The following is a 19,392-nucleotide window of genomic DNA, read 5'->3' as shown; positions in this document are numbered from 1 at the left end:
CCTAACATTTCATGCTATAATTATGTGTTTAGTTTTCATGTTTTCTGGTAGATTTTACTCCATGGGTTACCACACTAACCCAGTGCCTGGCACCAGTGGTATGGAATAAATGTTTATTGAATGAATTAAAGAAGAAAAGAATGAAAAGGGATTTTATTCTATAAATGGCTATAAAGTAAAATTAAGTTTCCAGTAGTAGACTAGTTTAGATTGTGGGGATCAATTTCTTTAGGATAAATAACAAAGATGGGCCATATATATGTATGTATTCATGTATATATGTATGTATAAGATAAGTATATATACTGTCCTCATCCATTCCTATCTGAAAATTTTTAGGGTCTAAACCTGTAGCTGTTCTTTTCTTTCTTCTCTTGTTTTTCTACAAGACTGACTATGAGGGGAATCCGATTTTCCCATTGACTTCCATAAAAAAAGATGAATATGACTTTCTACAGGAAAAAAATGACCAGTAGAGAAGAAAAAGTTTTGGTGAAAAGATGGTCAGTCACCCTTTGACATGGAGGGCGATGATTCTTATTAGCATTGGTTTTGAGGCACTCTGTGACGTGCAGGGCAATCCTGCTCCCCCCACCCCTTAGAGAGTTTCCTTTTCCATTGTCTGTGATCCCTCAATATTGTAGAACTTGCAAATCTCTCCTGCTCCTCACTTTCCCTGAGAGTTCTGAGAGTTGGTGTCATGTTTCCTGGATTGTGAAGCATCTATAACCTTTGGTTATTCTTGCCTGAAAATTATTTGAGCTTATTGGATCTTAAAGGAAAGGTATTGAATTGGAATCTGAAGACATATATTTAAGAAATAGATGACCCTTTGTTATTTATTTATTTTTTTTTTTCAGTTTCTCCTTGGTATATGTTTATGCTACTTCGTGTTCAGCTTTGGGATTCAGAAGGGAGTCACTTGGACATTTCTGGAGTCAGTTACTATAAAGATGACTCACATATAAGATGTACTTCTAAATTGCTTGGTTTTTCTATAAAGTTCCTTAGTGAAGTCATTTAACAAAACACTATAGACTGGGTGGCTTAAACAACAGGAATTTATTTCTCACAGTTCTGGAGGCTGGGAAGTCCAAGATCAAGGCCCTGGTAGATTCAGTGCCTGATAAGAGCCCACTTCCTGGCTTGTAGATGGCTGCCTTCTTGCTGTGTCTTCACATGACCTTTCCCCAGTGTTATGTGTGAAGAGAAAGAAAGATCCCTCTCATGTCTCTTCTTATAAGGGCACTCTAATCCCAGTCACAAGGGCTCTATCCTCATGACCCATTTACCTTCCAAAGGCCTCATCTTCAAATATCATCACACTACAGAGTAGGGCTTCAACATATGAATGTGAGAGGAATCACAATTCAGTCCTTAGCATCTCCCCACTGATGAACCAGATAAAAACAAGAGCAATTTACCTGTAAGATCAGTAGACTTCATCTCTTTATGCGTAACCATGTACAGTGCTTTCCTTAATAGCTCAGTGTCCTTTTCAAGCAAATGAACAAAATACACAATTAATACATAAATCTATCATGTTTCTAAGGTAGTGTGCCAGGTGAAGGAATATGGAATCCTAGTCATCATCCTGTTGAAGAAATATTCCACTCCCCCGACCCACACCAATGGAACATTGTGCATTCCTGAACATCAGATTGTTACACTGGTGTAGCCTGGCACAGCACCTCTGTTTGCAGGCAGAAGTATGTGACTATATTTAGAAGCAGGGAAATCGCTCAGCTAGAGGAATCTAGAATTATATGGGCGAAGGCCCTATTGAAGTAGGAAAAGTGTGAATTAGTAAGAGTTTATTATGCTTTGAGTACATAGTGACTTAAACTAAGTTTTAAGATATTAAGATAATTAAGATATATTACTGATAGAATATATCGTTTATCCATTACTGATATAAATGTAAATGCGTCTTCAGTCTTTAAAGTACTTTAATACAACTATCCTTCTTCATAGCTAATTTGCTAAGTAAAGGCAGCTTTTAATAGGATTTCAGTCTCAGTTGTCACGGAGTCCACAGTCTTGATAAATATGACCTTACATTGAACAATTTGAGGAATTTTTCTTCATTTGTGTAATATATGTTTCACAGATTACCACATCCCTGGATAAAACATTTATAGGCCTAATGTTCGTTTCAGTTATGGCTCAGAGAAAGTTTTTCCAAACAGCTTATTCTGTTTCTAGAATTTTGGTAGGATCAGTGCCAACAGTATTTTCAGGGGAAAAAATGAGAGGTGTTTAAACTGTGTGGGTTCACTTATTTTTTTGCATCCAAAATCTAAATTTGAGATCTCCCCCTTTCGTACCTGAAAAGAAAACTGAAGTCAGGTGGGTCTTTCCCTTCCAGGAGAATGCCGTGAATGGAGAGCACCTGTGGCTGGAGACCAACGTCTCAGGAGACCTGTGTTACCTGGGAGAGGAGAACTGCCAAGTCAGATTTGCAGTGAGTGTGCTCCTCGGATCTCTGGGTTCTGACCTTCCCTGGGGAAGGCCTCCACGTTGAATCTGACACAGCATGGAGGCCACCGTGCCTGAATTTCCAAGGAGAGGGTTGAAAGAGCCTGTCCCTTGTGAGACAGTTGACAGTTAACATAATGGCTTTCAAGGGGTCGTTTTAATGGCTTGAGGGCTTGGCTATGCAGGTTGAACTTTGGTATAATGTGCTACTTTATGATGATTCCCAGGGTTGGTTTTTATTTGTGTGTTGGAGGTAAGGGAGAGGGTAAATGTGCATAAGTGTTTGTTTCCGGATGGGGTGTCTGTGTGGAGAGAGGGCTGAGTGTGGACGCAGTGCCTCTGTGGGAGGGACTGACTCTCTTGTAGAGGGGTGTGTACGGTGGAGGGTATTGCTGGTGCATGAGAATGGCGATGGTGAAATGCCTGTCTGGTGCTGGGGTTGGCTGGCAAATACAGGCATACTTTGTTTTCTTATGCTTTGCTTTATGGGGCGTCACAGACCCTGTGTTTTCTTGTTTTGTTTTGTTTTGTTTTTACAAATTAAAGGTCTATGGCAACCCTTCCCCAGACGCCTTTTTTCCAACAGCATTTGCTTACTTTGAGGTGATTCTCACAATATTTCTGACTACTTCATTGTTATATTTGTTATTGTCATCTGTGATCAGTGAATATGACTGGCTGAAAGCAGAGATAATGGTTAGCATTTGTAGCAATGAGGTAGTTTTTAATTGAGGTATGCACTTTTTTTAAAGACATGGTATTGCACACTTACTAGACTGCGGTATAGTGTAAATAGTGATTTAATATGCACTGGAAAGCAAAAAAATTTATTTGACTCGCTTTATTGTGAGACTCACTTTATCACAGTGATCTGGAACCAAACGCACAATATCTCTAAGGTATGCCTGTAATTCAGATCAAGTTGTGGAGGATAAAATTCTAGAAACCAGACAGTTAAATATGTTGGAATATCCCTTACTTTTTATTTATTTATTTTAATGTTTATTTCATTTATTTTGAGAGAGAGTTCATGTGTGTACATGGGGGAAGGCAGGAAGAGGGAGAGAATCCCAAGCAGGCTCAAATCCATGAACCATGAGATCATGACTTGAGCCAAAACCAAGAGTTGGACGCTTAACCGATGGAGCCACTCAGGCACCTCTCCCTTGCTTTTTAAAATTTGCTTTGTATCCTAATTTAGAACCTCCAGTTTAAATGTCAAAATTGTCTTTAGGTTTTGTGAAAAGAGCATGGTTGCCAGGCATTAAGTTGTAAGGAACTAAAATGTTATTGTTGAGAAAGTGAACTTAAAATTTTTGTGTAATTCAAAATTAGTGGTTTGAAAAGAGTAATGGGAAACCTAGAATAGTAAAGAAGAAAGAAGTGTTCTTTCTTACTTGGGGAAATGAGCATCATAAATGACACAATGCATTTTTTTTTTCTTTTTCATTATGTTTGTTTATTATGTGAAAGAAAGGTTTGGGGTAAAATGCAGGACTTTGGAATTACAAGTGAGTATTTTTCTATTAATAACTAATAAGGAAGAAATTGAGTTTCCACTAAAGCTTACAGAAGAATATAACCCGCAGGGACTTTTGTCCAGCTGCCAAAATTGCAAGGCTCATGGAACAAAACTTTAAAAATTGCATTAGCTGTTTTGACGACTGGTTTATAGGTTTTGTTTGGAAAAGTTCATGAGAGTTTAGAGAACCAGAGTGTGTTTGAGTGAAGTTAGGAGCAAATATCAGTGAAAGACCCAGCTGTACAAGGTCTAAATTTTAATCTCACTATTACGACTCACTGATATTAAGAACTGTCTCTTGGGGGCTGGCTACCTTCTTCGAAAAAGAGAGTAGGATGAAATTATTTTAAATTATGCTTCCAACTCAGATCTGTACTTAGCTGTTTGCATTTCTCTTAATCTGGTAAATTCATTTATTTAAATATCAGGATTTCAACTTTTATGCATATGTATTTTTAATTAAAATATAATCTCATGAAATTTGATTAAATTAACTGAAGACCAAGAAATGCTCGGCTGTTTGGACTAAAATGCTATAAATAATGAATTAACATTAGGATCTTAGTTAATTGCATAAACACTGGTCTTGGAATATTAGGTAATATAAAATGGAAAAAATGAAAGCCAGTTTTACTTGCATATATGCTTTTGAAGTATTTCTGCTGATACTGTTGTCATTTGATGGACTATAATTTGTTACGGAGTTCTGCATTATTTCCAAATTACTCCCTTTGATCCTTTTCTGATAGCCTCTTACTGTCGGCCACATATTACCTCTCTTGGCAAATATCTCTACAGATACATACACTCTTGTTAAACCTTGTTTCAGCAAATAGCATCGCTATCTACTGCATGATTATAATTTGGTCACTTTTACCTCTAGGCAGGGAAAAACAACAAAGAATAGGGAAATGTATGAGTAGGAGGCAACAGAGTTGTGAAAATCCCTGGTGCTCTTCTGAATCTTTTTGCTAATTTTATCCCCAATACTTGGCTCTATTAACTCACTTTACAAAGTGTCTGGAAGATGAAGAGCTTCCTCTCCCCCACCCCCCAAAAGAAAGGTTGATGAAAGAAGGAATGGATCAGTGAGGAAGCAGACCTATGGTTGCTCATGATAGGCTCCCAAAGGCTCAGGGTCTTCACCCATGAAGTGGGGGAGATGTTGGGAGCATCAGATGAGATAATGCACTGAAAGAATTTACTGGCCACAGCAACTGACACAGTGAATTCAAAGGGAAAAACAAACCAACCCAGAAAAGGCAGAAGCAGACCATTCATGAAAGAACCACCAATGGCCAAATATACATCTGAAAAATATTTTTAAAAGGCCCCCAGAATAAAACAACTATGAGGAATCAACATCGTGTGCCCATTAAAATAGCAAAGATTCACAAAATGATAACATCTGCTGGTTAGTTTAAGCCTAAATAGTATTCTCATTGTCAGCTGGTAGGAGTGTAAATTGATGCACGATTGACCCTCAAACAACATGGGTGTGAATTATGCAGGTCCAATTATGGAATTTTTCTGGTAAAAACAATACTGTAAATGCATTTTGTTTTATGATTTTCTTAAAAATTTCTTTTCTATAGCTTACTGTATTATAAGCATATGGTACATAGTATAGCATACAACATATGTGTTAATCAACTATTTATGTTATCAGTAAGGCTTCTAGTCAATTTTGAGGAGTAGGCTATAGTAATTAATTTTGGGTTTCAAAACTTATATGTGAATTTTCAACTGCAGAGGGGGTCAGTGTCCCCTAACCCCCATATTGCCCAAGGGTCAATTGTCAGTATGTAGTAAAGCATTACAAATCTAACTGTCTCTCTCTCTAATTTGTGCATCACATTTGGGGCCATTGGCAAACAGGAGAGAGCTAGGAGAAGTGTGCTCAACTTGATTCAGGGTAGTAGGAGGAAGAGTGAAATAACCTGGATTGAAAAAGAGTATTTATGAGGGGAAGTAGAGAGAACAGACATCTTCCAGTGTTTAAAGAACTGCCTTGAAGAAAAGGAAGGGTCTTGCTCGCCATAGTTAGAAACGTAGAACTAAGTTCTAGGTATAGAATCCACTGACTCTAGCATCGAATCTTACATGTATAATAAACATCACCTGGAAAACCTGTTAACGATATAGATTACTATTTCTCTCCTCGCTCCAAATGCTGATTCAATATGCCAGAGCTGGACTTGGGAATCTGTGATTTTAGCATGCACCTCAAATAACTATGGTGCAGATGGTCCACAGACTTAAGTTTGAGAAATGCTCTATTATAAATAGGAAGAACGTTAACAACCAGAGCTGTCCAGCAAGAGATCAAGGTATGTGGAGAGATGGACGTAAGAGATATGTTTGGCAGCAAGTTGGATGGCCATCTTTCAAGGATGCTGTGGGGGCGGGTGTGTGTGTGTGCACATCTGCTTTGGGTCACAGGTTAGGCAAGTTAATCTCCAGGAGAGCCTCCAGTTTAAATGTTTTTTTGCAGCTTTCTTAGAATTGAACAATAGTTTTATAGGAAGAAAGCATGTGCAAATGGATTATGCATTATATTCTCCTTTCTTTTAATGAAGTACCTTTGAAGGTAGCCAACCTGTTGAGACAAGGACCAAATTACCACTACCAGGCACTACCTGCAGGCTTCTAAACAGTGTGCAGGCAGGGCATTTGGAGGAGAAGTGAACCCATCACCAAAGATATGCCTTTCACTTCTTACCTTATTTTAGCAAAGCAAATGTCATGGGTATAAGTTAGGAGAAGGGAGAAATCAGTGTGGGTTGAGGTAGACAGAGGCGGCTTCATAGCAGTGGGGCTGCAGCACAGTTTGAAAGGTGGGTAAGATTTACATAAGTGGAGTGGGGCAGAACATTTTAGCAAGAGAGAGGAACATGAGCAGACTCAGAGTCAGGAGCAAGCTCTGAACAAGGGAGGAGGCAATCATCAGGCACGCATGAGCACACCAAAGGGCATGTGTTAGGTAAGAACGGAAATAAGGACAGATGGGGGCTGTGGTGTCCATGTCTTCTGAACGGAAACTTGGAGTGCATGTTATAAATGTCTGTGTGCTCATGAAGCATGGCCATAACATAAATTGTCTCAAGGGAGACAGTTTTGAGGGTGAGAAAGGCTGCTGGGAATAATAGTGCTGTGACATTAAGTGCAAACTAGAACTGCATCGGGGACACCGAGACAGTCACCCTCATTTACAGGGACATTCCAATAGTCTATTGAAACCCAAAGCAAACCTGCACATCCAGGACTTCCTGCTGCCATGTGGACTGATACTTGGGGCCCCTATTGGAGGGGATTGAAAGCAAGGCAGTGACATCATAGGACATGGAAGACATTTGTAGGAGAGTTTGCTCCAAAGCCTTGGGGCTGAACCAGATGACCTTTAAAAGCCTTCATCTTCTGCATTTCTCTGGTGGCAACATTTAATACTGTAGAATGTCTGTGAGCAGAAATTTAATGGGATTAAAGTTGTTCCTAAATCAGCAACAGTCCCGAAATTAGTAACTGCTTCTTTTTCTGGTCTAGAGAATAGAAAGGGATGCAGCAGTAATGAAATTGGAGCAGAAGGGTCACCATTTCCCAACATGATTATGGGGAGAGACACTGAATTAAAATTCCAACCAGGACCACTCTCATTTGGTGCTATTTATTGAGGTGGAGATTACTTCATTCATTTATTCTTTAAGTGTTTATGGGCCGAGTACCCCGTATTGGAAACTACAGACAGTGTTGAGAGTGACAATTAATTATAAATGATAATATCACAGTTTGGTAGGTGTGCTCTGGGGAAACTCTTCTCATGCTTTCTTGATAGTGTGTTCAAAGATGTTGAGCCACATATTTGCTCCTGAAGAAATTCATACATCCATTAATCAGTGGAGCACATACCAGTGCACACCTTTTTACACTGAAATGACACTTGTCTATGTTGGTATATTGATGCTCACAGCAACTGTGGTCATTGTCAGCAACCTGCCTTGCGATTTGTAGATGGAGATAGGCCCTGTGGAAAGTGGGAAGTAAATGGATTTTGTGAGACTGACCTGAGTTGGAAAGCCTGCTGTTAGATCTGTGTAGTGCGTGAACTTTGGACAAATGTCACCTATTTTGCCTCCATTTCCTCATTTAAAGTGTTGTCATTAAGATCGGCCTCATTGATTCTTATTTCTGGATGAGCATTGTGAACCTAGAACACTTTACTTTTTAATTTTTAAAAAATATTTATATTTGAGAGACAGAGTGTGAGCAGAGGAGGGGCAGAGAGAGAAGGAGACACAGAATCTGAAGCAGGCTCCAGGCCCTGGGCTGTCAGTACAGAGCCCGACATGGGGCTTGAACCCATGAACTGTGAGATCATGACCTGAACTGAAGTCTGATGCTTAACTGACTGAGCCACCCAGGTGCCCCTTAATTTTTTTTTTTTTTTTTTTTTTGAGTAGTTGGTCCCAGCCTGGATCTGCCACATCACAATCTCTGTTGAGCGGCACCAGGTATGAATAAGTTAAAAAACAAAAAAAGACCCAGAACTCTACAGATGACTTGCTCGTGTCACACATAGGTATAGAAGGCCACTGTTCTATGTCATAGAGTGTCAGGACCCCAATGAAGTGGACTGGTCTCAGTGCATTGTGAATACTGACTGTTACAGGTTGAACTGTGTACCCCCAAAAGATGCTAGGGCTCTAAACACCAGTCCCTCAGGCTGTGACATTATTTGGAAATAGGGTTGTTTCAGATAGGATTAGTTAGGATGAGGTCATACTGGAGTGGGGTGGGCCTTACTACAATATGACAAGTGGACTTCTTGGAAGTGGAGGACACACTGGTACACGGAAGGAGGCAGAAACTGGGGCGATGGAGCTGTAAGCCAGGGACCACTGAGGACCACAGGCTGTCATCAGAAGCTGGGAGAGAGGCACAGGGCAGATTCTCCCTCAGAGCCCTGAGAACGGTATCAACCCTGTTGATACCTTGATAGCAGACATAGAGCCCCCAGAACTGTGAGCAAATACATTTCTGTTTTTTTAAGCTACCCACTTTGTGGTAGCCCCAGGAGACCAATGCAGCCGCATCCTGTTAGGTGAGTTATCTCATCTTGGCACATGGGTAGATAGATGCGCATACACCTAGAGGCGTATTTGAAACAGCCTTGATTGAGAATTTCATTGAGACATTTGTAGCTTTCTGGATAAGTGAGCAGACAGGCAGGGAGGTGCCCGCAGCTGAGAAGTGTGGGGAAGGGAGTAGCTAGATGGTTAGGTGAGTGAGAATATGTAGGTTGGGTGAGAGATAAAACGAACCGTCAGACTTCAGAGTGCTGTTACCAGATATCTTTTCTATTTCTAAATGTGCTTATGTCACCTTGTTTGTGTGGGTAGGCTAATGGGTACTGTTCCCTTTGGTTATTGTTTTGTTCATGTTCATGTGTTTTGCTTTCATCTTTTCCTTGCGGGTAAGGTTTGGCAAAAATGGCCACTCGACCTTACCTTACTTCTAAGGTGTCTTCCACTATTGCTTGCAGCTTAACAAATCTAGTTTTATTGAGTAAGTGAATGCATTGCATGAGGGAGGCCATGTGATATGGGGCTAGGCGGTGTGGGCAGTGAGAAACCATACAGATCTAGAGACCAGTAGATCTGGATAAAAATCTTAGCTCTGCCTGGCTTCTCTGAGCCTCAGGTCCTTCTGAGTGATGATCATATCTGCCTCTCAGAATTGGTAGAAGGATTAAATTAGTTGACGAGCATTAACGTCCTTTCTTCTTTTCTCCTGTTCCTAACTTCTATTTCAGCGTCATTAAGCTGAATGAGCTAATTAGTAGTTTGGTTGGACTTTGCTTTCAACAAGACCTTATGTTTGGGATTCTTCTGCTAACCCCAATGCAGACACTTAAACTTCTACCCATCATTTTACCGCTGTGTGGAATATCCATCGTCTTCTAGGTCATGGGTGGGACCGACTGAGTGTGGCACATTGAAGTAACCGGTTCTGGAAAACATCTTACAGGCTGTATCTTCTTGTTGGTGGGTCAGAAGCCTCGTTGCTCTATCACAGCATCTGCTCCCAAGGAGGCTGACCACATCATCACTGGATCCTTGGAAGAAACTTGTAAGAGTACAAGGGCCATAGCTCTCTGCCCTATTTAGAGAAAACTTTCAGCTTTCTGTGGTTTAAAAGAAAAAGCAAGAATGCAGAACCTGGTCACACGTTGTTTGTTTCATCTCAGGAATATGGACGCCCGGGACAGCAGCCTATGTGGATGCTGCTTTGTGTAAATCTCTCTGCTGGGGGTGGACAGGCACATTAGTGCCCCGGGCACGTTTGTGCCCATCTGTGCACGTGGGTCTGGCAGGTGTGGGCCGCAGAGCACCAACATTGGACTCGAGCCTCAGAATGCATCAGGCCTGGCTGCTTGCTGGCCCATCGTGTGCCAGTTGTCCAGCATGGCAGATTGATGGGCTGCACCCCAGATGGCGACTTGGCTGAGTGGGGTGTGGGCTGTTGGAGGGAACGATGAGTGTGGCAGGAAAGCCCCAGGGGCTAAGCCAGCTTTCTGTTGTTTGGGTGCCAGCCTTGAAGACGCCATCTCCGGGGAGCTGCCAAAGCTGCTGTCTGCCAGGGCCTCTCCCACCATTAGGATATTGAGGAGCTAATGAATCAAGATGACTCAGGGAGAGCAGAGCCATCAACCAAAATTTGCATAGACAGATTCTCTGCTCCTGACCCCCTTCATCAGCGGATGTCAGTGGAGGAAGGGCCTGGGGTGTCCCGTGGGTGCAAGTGATGTGCTCTGTATGTGTCTGGCCATATGGTTGGACATTTGCAGGAGATCATCTGAGTGCACACTTAGAACTGTGTCTGGCATGTGGCAGGCCCTCAGGAAATGTTAGCCATTGCTACTATTATAGCTATTGTTGTTGTTGGGCATGTGATTATTTGGTGTAGAGTGCTGTCCATACACTTGCAGGGAATTTAATATTGATCCTGCCCAGCTAGTGATCGGTCATGGAGCCCAGGGAGCTTTAGGATTCTGGACTCCTAGGTGATCCTGGATCGACAGTATCATTGGCTTTTGGCGTAGTCTACTTAAAAGAAATCATGTGCTGGAGAGCACTAACAATATGGGGTATTGTTCATTAAAGTGGGGTTATGACCAAATAAGTTTAGAGAGCACTGCACACCTTTAATGTACAAATATGTCTAATGAAGCTGTAAGAAAGACGTAAGGTATGCAGGATTTCCTAGTTTTTTTCCTTGGGGAAGAGATGACTGTTGAATCCATTATTATTCCCACAGAACATCTATTGGCATCTTGTGGGATCTCAGTATTCAGTGGAAAACTGAGAAATATTCACATAATGTCATCTTCCTAGGCCTTGTCAAGGGAATAACAGTAAGAGGCAATTTCCTCCCACCTATAGGTAAAGGAATGTCAGAGAGCCTTAATCACCATCCAGAGTTCCATACCTTTTTTTCCTTTTAACTTTTTTAATGTTTGCTTATTTTTTAAGGAGAGGGATGTAGAGCATGAGCAGCTAGAGACAGAGAGAGAGAGGGAGACACAGAATCCAAAGCAGGCTTCAGGCCCTGAGCTGTTAGCACAGAGCCTGACATGGGGCTTAAACCCACAAACTGCGAGGTCATGACCTGAGCTGAAGTCGGACACTTAACCAACTGAGCCATTCAGGCACCCTCATACCTTTTCTTTATCTTTGTGCAATTATTTTGCCTTTATACTAAACCTTCATTAAGCCAAGTGTGTGTGTGTGTGTGTGTGTGTGTGTGTGTACATGAGCGTGCGTGCAGGCGGGGACACATGTACACACGTGTATTTTATTCTTAGAGTTTGAGCCTCTGAGAATAATTGTCATCTCTTATGCAATGATAATTTTAGATGGAGGCTGTGTTTGTGCGTTCGTACGTGGGTCTATGTTTCTGCGGAGAGGTTTTGTTGTTACTTAATATTGGCACAGTCCTGTTACTTAATGAAAATAATTTGCATCTGCATCTGATTGAACATAGGGTTTACATCTCACCTAGGCAATGCCCAGGTCTATAGAATTGCTTTCCCTTTTTCCAGTGTTCCCCAGTGCAGAGATCTAGAACAATAGAATTTAACCAATATTCTCACTACTCCGAGGCCCAAGTCTCGGCTGAACCATTATTTGCATTAGCAGTTACCCAGAACTACTACCGATCCCTAAGTGAACATTGTCTCTGTTTGTTAGGGTCTTGATGTTGTTTCTGGTCCCCCCCTCACACATGACGCAGATAGAGATTTTAGAGGGTAATGCTATAAAAACACAAAGAAATGGAAAACTTGCTTTGATCCCTACATTTGAGGAGGCATGTGGACTTTGGAATCAAAAGGTGACCTGGCTTTGAGTCCAGGCTCTGGGATTTTCTAATTGTGTGTTGCTGGTCACCATTTTAACCTCTTGTGGGTTCAGTTTCACATCTTTAAAGTGTGGGCAATTTCTGCATCTTACTGTTGTCGTGAAACTCGAATGAGATAATGTATATACAGCAATTAACAGCATGGCAAAATCACAAACACATGATCAAAATCATCCCCTACAGCAGATGTTCTTCCTTCAGGGGGAAGTGACTGCAGTGGATTGTCAGAATCTGATCCCCACAAGGCAACGCCAGAGTATAAACCTTGGAAGACCTTATAATCAGCATCCCTTTTTCAGTGAATAAAAGAGAGGATGGGTCTCATGGAGTGAAACAAATAGCTCAGCTGACAGGCTGTCCCTCAACTCTATGACCTTCTCCCCATTCTCTTGATCTTCTATAACACTCATCACTTTGATTATGAAAAAAAAATCGCTCACCTGCTTGCCTGTGTCTCCACCATGAGAACATGTGTTCCATTTAGTTCAGGGACTGTGCCTGTGTTATACTGTCCTAGATCTTCAGCGCTGAGCACAGTGAATGCAGTGAAGAGTTATGCTGCCATTTTTCATGGAATGAATGAATGAATGAGTTAACAGATTGTTGAGAGAGACACACATATACACACGGACACCTGTCACCAGATCAAACTCTGCCATTTATTTAAGTATCATTATACTTAGCATCCAAGACATTTGAAATCCTGCCTTACTTTTCAGGCTCTTCACAGGGAGGTCCAATACTCACCACTAGTAGGCTCTTGTGGGGTTTTAAGCCCCCGTCAGCCAGTGTCATGCCTACCATGGCCCATTTTATTTGATTCTCTTGGAGGATAGAGACTGCTGTTTACCATTCTTGGCACAGGGGGTCATGGAATGGTTGTCTGTAGTCCATCGCCATAGGCTCTTCTGAGAATCGATCACCTGAAGCAATCATGTCAATTATGTTTATCTTCATCAGTCTTGTTTCCCTAATCCTTTCTCGTTTCCCCTAGTAAGGAAAGCGAGAGGGAAGTAGTATGTTGTAATAATAGAAAGAGATAGCTTTGAGTCAGAAGACATGGGTTTCACTCCTAGCTAATCTATCTTGGGCAAGTTTCCCAGTCTCATAGCGTCTCAGCTCCTTGACTGTAAAATGGGTGAAGTACCTCATTGTTAATGGCTGAAATGAGCTGTACTTATTGTATACATAATATGTATATCATACTACCAGCCATACTGGTAAATACTCTCTGTGATAATGATGTCCTCACTGAAAAATGGTATGGGTAGGTGTGTGTATGTGAGTGAAAACCACACTACCAATGGAGGATACAGCATTGGGTGAACTGTGACTGAAATGGTGGTCTTCCTGGGCTAGACTGGCTGGAAGACTTTCTCTTAATTATGTCATCAAGAGCTTGGGATATAGGAAATAGCAATGGCAGAACAACTCATTTACCACAGTAAGCAAGTAAAGTATTCCGTGTTGAAGCAAATGTATCTAAATTATTTTTTTAGAAGCCTCAAGCTGTGAACTTAAAAACAGCAACAACAAATTGCTCTGTTTCTATGAAGTAAACTGATAATGAGGACATGTTAGGATTCACGCTGCAGGTTAGGGAGTGTCTATGGCGCCATCACACCAGCAAGGATTGAAAGGCAGGCTTTGGTGTTTTCTAGTTTATATTGAGCCCCTGTTCTCTAGGCACTTGATATACTGCCTTAGCGTTAGAGCCATGAAGATCACATACATACACCGTTTCCTGTTAGTTTATTTTTATTATGACTTTTGTAGTATATTCTGCCCATTTTCATATCTAACTGCTTGAAATTCATAAATGTACATCTCTTTGGGTATGTAAGTCTCTGATTATGTGAATACTTATTGGTATCTGTGTACTTATAATCCTATTTATGTAAATTTTTTGCATATATAGTAACACTTCAGTTAATCTATAAGATGCATGGACACTTTGACCTGAGATCCCTTGAAAAGAGTGTAAAAATTCAACAGGCAGCAGCCACAAAATCATCCAGAAAGAACCAAAGATAAGAAGACAGCATGCAATAAAGTTAAAGTCATTGACTGGCTGTGGTCATATAAGCAGGACCTGCTGGCATCTAGGAGGAAATGAATGGGACAGAAAGGTACAAGAGAAAAGACAAGCAGGCAGAAGAGGAAAAAAAAAAAAAGAAAAACAAGAGATGAGGGCAACAAAGCATAGAGAAAGTAAAGTAACCACCAAGAGTAGGAAATAGAATTATGGATTATCAAAGCGTTCTTCTAGTTCATTAGGCTGAAATCCTTTTTTAATGTTTATTTAGAGAGAGAGAGAGAGAGAGCATGCATGCAGGGGAGGGACAGAGAGAGAGAGAGAGAGAGGGAGAGAGAGAAAATGACAGCGTGGAGCCTGATGCAGGGCTCGATCCCACCAACTGGGAGATCATGACCTGATCCAAAATCAAGAGTCAGATGATCAACAAACTGAGCCACGCAGGCACCTCTGAAATCCCTTCTTAATGCATCAGGACCACGAAGGAGGTGGCGGAAGCAATGCCTAAGCGGCATAGCAGTCTAGTGCCTGTCAACAGACACACACACTCAGCATCACACAGTGGGGTGGTCTCCAAGAGCTGCACCGTATTGGTATCTTTCCATCAGACTTGTGCACATTTCTCAGGCCACAATATACTTTCCACAAGTGATAGCTGCAACATATATTTGCATCATCTCTTAGTAACTACACCTGAATTTTACATAGATTTAGATTTATAAAAGATAGTAGCAGTGTGCACTAGTTAAACTCAATTGAGTCCCAACATGTGGACTCCGCCGAAGATTTTCATGTAGCTTTCTATTGCAACCCCCCAGTACCCATCATACTCTTTTTTCATTAGAGGACAATGCCTTGAATTCACTAACATAAGCCACCCTTAGAAGAATCTGGTACACATTTTATTATAAGTGTGAACTGTTGAGATACAGCCAAATATCTCCCCCTTTGCTCCCACACTGAAAATGAATCCTGTGTCATTCTGACCATAGTTTTTACCAATCTTTATATATTGCTCAAAAAATGATGAGGTACCACTCTTTAGAACCAACCATCAACTTTAACTTTGGATTAACATGATTTCTGGCCATTTGGTTTTCCCCAAACTGTGTCTTTGGTGAGCCCCGATTGCCTGTTTCCCGGGAGGAAGGGAAGTTTTTATGAGACGTTTCTGGTCTCCTCTTCAGGCTTGCAAAGTCTGTCCCCTTCCATTAGTTTCCTGCTGTTAGATTTGAGCTTGCTTTCTCTTCAAATGAAAAATCTACACTGACTGTCGAGGAAATACAGCACTTTTATTTGTGTAGAAACAGTCATGAGAAGGCCCTTTTCTCCTTTTTGTGTCTCCAGAGAAGCTGTGGAGCCAGTACGTCTGTGCCTTTGCTCAGGAGGCTCCTGTTTACCCTCTAGATTTGCAGCATGTCCAAGCTCACTCAGGGGATGGTGTCTCCAGAAACATGAACACTTCACGTACACATTGCTTCATGTAAACGTGTTCTTTCGAACACAACAAAATACGCTATTTGAAAAACATATTAAGTGAGTTTTATTGCAGGACTTTAGAGGCCATCTCAACCGTGACAGAGTATGAGATTGTAGTCTGTGTAGTCAGTCAGGACTCACAAGCAGCAAGCTGGCCAGGGTGTAGGTGTGAAGCCATCCTGGGCTATCAATTACGCTATTTGAAGGCCTAAGGCCCAAGGAGAAGACATGGGTGTTAAGCTTAATGGAGGTGTGCATGTGACTGGAGAGGGGTTTACTTTGTCACTTGATCACTCGTGCATCTCAGCCTTCTCTCCTGTTTTATTTTTATCACTCTCATTCAGACCCTAATTGCCTAGTACGTGAGTTATCGCTGTGGACTCTGATTGCTTACTCTCTTTCAGAGAAAGCATGTGTCTTAACCATGATTTGCAAGACCCCATGTGATCTGGCCTGCTGGTATTGTCTGGCCTCGTCTCCACCTAGTTTACTCCAACAACACTGGCACCTTGTCACCGTTTAAACAGCCCAGGGCCCTCATGTCTCTGGGCTTTGCACTTGCTATTGATCCCTTTGCCCAGAATGCTTACCCCCCAGATATCTGTATGACAAACTCCTACTTCCTTCTGGTCTTTCTCAGAATGGAGTTTCTTGTTGAGACCTTTCCTGGCCAAATTCCCTCTACTCTTGGTACTTCTCCTTTTCCTTGTTCTCTCTCCAATTTTTCTCTTTAGCACTTATTTCTATCAACATAATGTATATATTTATGTATCATTTTATTGTTTGACTCTACTAGGATTCAGTAATCTCCATGAGATTAAAAAAAAACTTTGTTCATATTTTGTTCACTGCTGTACCCCTCTGTGCTTGGCACCTACTAGGTGCTTTGTATTTACTGATTGAGTTAATAAATCACTAAGCTCATTTCCTTATGCCTTCCTTCTGCTTTCAGATAGCAGAATGATGACTTTTGGCAACATTAGCCTCAACGACCCTGTCAGTGTTCCATTGCCTATTAGATTAAAATATGTATTTCTCAGCCTAGATTTAAGAACCTCAGGAGTCTTTTCCTGGTTCACTTTTCTAGCCTGATCTGCGTCACTTAACCAGGACTTCTCTTTGGGAAGACTGGCCTACTTGCCAGCCCCAATTTTGTCTAGTATGTTTCCTCCCCACCACTAGAACCAGTACCCAAGTACAGATTCCAGTGTAACTAGCCTGTAGGTACAGCTAGAATAATGTGAGTGGCAATAACACAGACTTTCTGTTCTCTACCCACTGACAGAGAGCTCAGTCTTCTGCATAGTAGCCTTCCCATGCAGTGTCCCCAAGGCCCCCAGAAGGCATTTCATTTGTGACCCAAAAAGTAGCTACACCTATAAGGTAGCTCATGTTTTCTTTCGGGATTGCCTGTTGTGAGAATGCCTATGTCCTGCTGCACGTTTTGTCTCATAATCCCAAGGCCAGCACTTCTCCAGTTTGGGGCTGTGGTGGGGGCTTGAAAGGGAGAAATCCCTTCATTGTGAATCCTTCTTCTTTCTTCCCTCCCTTCCTTCGGGAATGTCTCCTGGGCTCCTACAGTGTTTAACTAGGGCCTCTTGGGAATAGTGTCTGCCATTTGTCTTACCGCCCCTCATGACACAGCTCCTCTGGCTTCTTAACACAGCCAGTGTCCTTGCTGCTCACTTCTGTGGATGCCCTACCCATCTGGTCCTCTGCCTGGGCACACACAAGCCTCTACACCCCAGCTTCCAGCCTGGCACCAAGGACTCATGCCAGCAGATACCTGTGGACCCAGTGACTCTGCACTCCATCAGACATGCTGGCGCCAGTCTCCCTTCCTTTAGGAGACCTCACTGTGTGCTATATCATGAGATTTTGGTTTGCCCTCTTTTGGAGTGTCCTTGATTTTTGAAATGTATATATCTTTTAAGGCCCAATTCAAGAATTTGCTTTTCTGTTAGGTCCTTTTTACTGACTCAGCCTCTGAGACCTTACCCTCCTCTAAGCGATATCCTTCATTGTCTGAGCTGTTCATTTAGCATTTAGCTATGTGTGGCCATCTCCATTAATGAACTTTCCCCCCCCCAAGTCCTTCCTGTCTCCTCAGATGGCTTGCCAGCTTTTCATAGGAAGGACAGAAGCTCCTTCCCCTTTGTTTCCTGCACTGCATGTAGCATTGTCTTACCTTCAATAGGCATGGTTAAAATTATTTATTGACTAAACGTTCATAAATATGCCTTAGAAAAGTCAGGGGTTGACAGATTGCTTCAGCTGCATGGACAACTCATTTATGTAGGGCATCTCAGACCATCGTGACTCCAGAGGACAAACACACGCAGGTTTCGGTGTACTTGAGCAGAGCATGAGTATTTTTGTGCACTCATTTACATGAGTCCTCCACCCAACCTCTTGTTCCTGCTCCTTTTCTTTCAGATATTCTGAGGTACATCTGGCATTTAGAATCTAGGGTGTCGATGCCGAAGAACAGCTATCTTAGAGGGATTCAGCCCTCACCGAGATCTTGTCTGTCCAGACGACACAAAGCATAGACACATAGGACCTTGGCAAATCAGGGTCTTGACCTTCCAACATGGGCCAACAGTCCTCATGCTGTGGGCTGGCCCCTTTACCACAAAGCGAGGTCTCCTTGCAGTAGATGCTATGAGTCAGCTTTGAGATTACCCTTGAGCCACAGGCTCCTCAAGATGTCTGGCGTTTTTTGCTCCTTGGTCCGGGATGTTTGAAATCTTGTTGTCATGAACTTACCAATGTAATGAGGAACCACAACAGGGGTGCACTGGGACTTCAGCTGAGCCACCCTCCTGATTTGTCCAAAATGTCCTCTATTCTCTTTGAGGAAAAGAAGAGCCAGCATAAGTGACAATGGAGGCTGTCCTTGGCTCTGAAATCGTATTAACAGAACTTGCAGATAATGTCTTTCTTTATTTTTCCTAATACCAATTTACAGATTGCATCCCAGGCTCCCCAGAGGAGCAGAACTTGCCAAGTATGCTTGTCATTTCTTCTAATTAGGTTTTTAAATAAATCAAAGAACTCTTGTTTTCATTTACCTTGGATTATACAGCGATAGTGTTCTTGTTCCTGTTGCCCATAGAGGCATCCCCCACTGAAAGGACACCAAATTCCTGACACTCCAGAAGCTTAGGAGCTCCTTCCCTCCTCTCTACTGAGTGCTCTGTTCTCCCATCCTTGGAGAGGAAATGGCCTTACTCAAGCCCTAAGCCTCTCCTGTTTCCCTCTCCCATCAAAGTGCCCATCCACTGAGCTCTGTGTCTGAAAGGGAGCAAGAAGGGAGGATACAATTCTTCTTGCCTTACTTTCTCTTTCCCCTTTCCCCGATTTCCAGCCCTTCCTTGTTTCTGTTCCTTTTGGCATGATTCTTTGGATCTGGGATAAGCAAAGGAGCTAAGTAATCTCTAAGAAGAAGATAGCTAGGCCA

General features: G+C 42.0%; 1 protein-coding gene across 1 annotated transcript in view; it reads left to right on the top strand.

The window, feature by feature from the left end:
• DGKI (diacylglycerol kinase iota) overlaps positions 1 to 19,392 on the top strand; it is a gene marked incomplete at its 3' end in the record, with an annotated part of 307,501 nt that overhangs the window by 155,727 nt on the left and 132,382 nt on the right. The window contains exon 3 of the mRNA XM_039233998.1: positions 2,369 to 2,464. Within this exon, the coding sequence (XP_039089929.1) occupies positions 2,369 to 2,464 (96 nt within the window). The remainder of the gene's footprint in view (positions 1 to 2,368; positions 2,465 to 19,392) is intronic.

The sequence above is a fragment of the Hyaena hyaena genome, unplaced genomic scaffold (assembly GCF_003009895.1).
Source record: "Hyaena hyaena isolate Hyena2069 unplaced genomic scaffold, ASM300989v1 scaffold_82, whole genome shotgun sequence".
NCBI lineage: Eukaryota > Metazoa > Chordata > Mammalia > Carnivora > Hyaenidae > Hyaena > Hyaena hyaena.
This window is presented reverse-complemented; position numbering and strand designations above follow the sequence as displayed.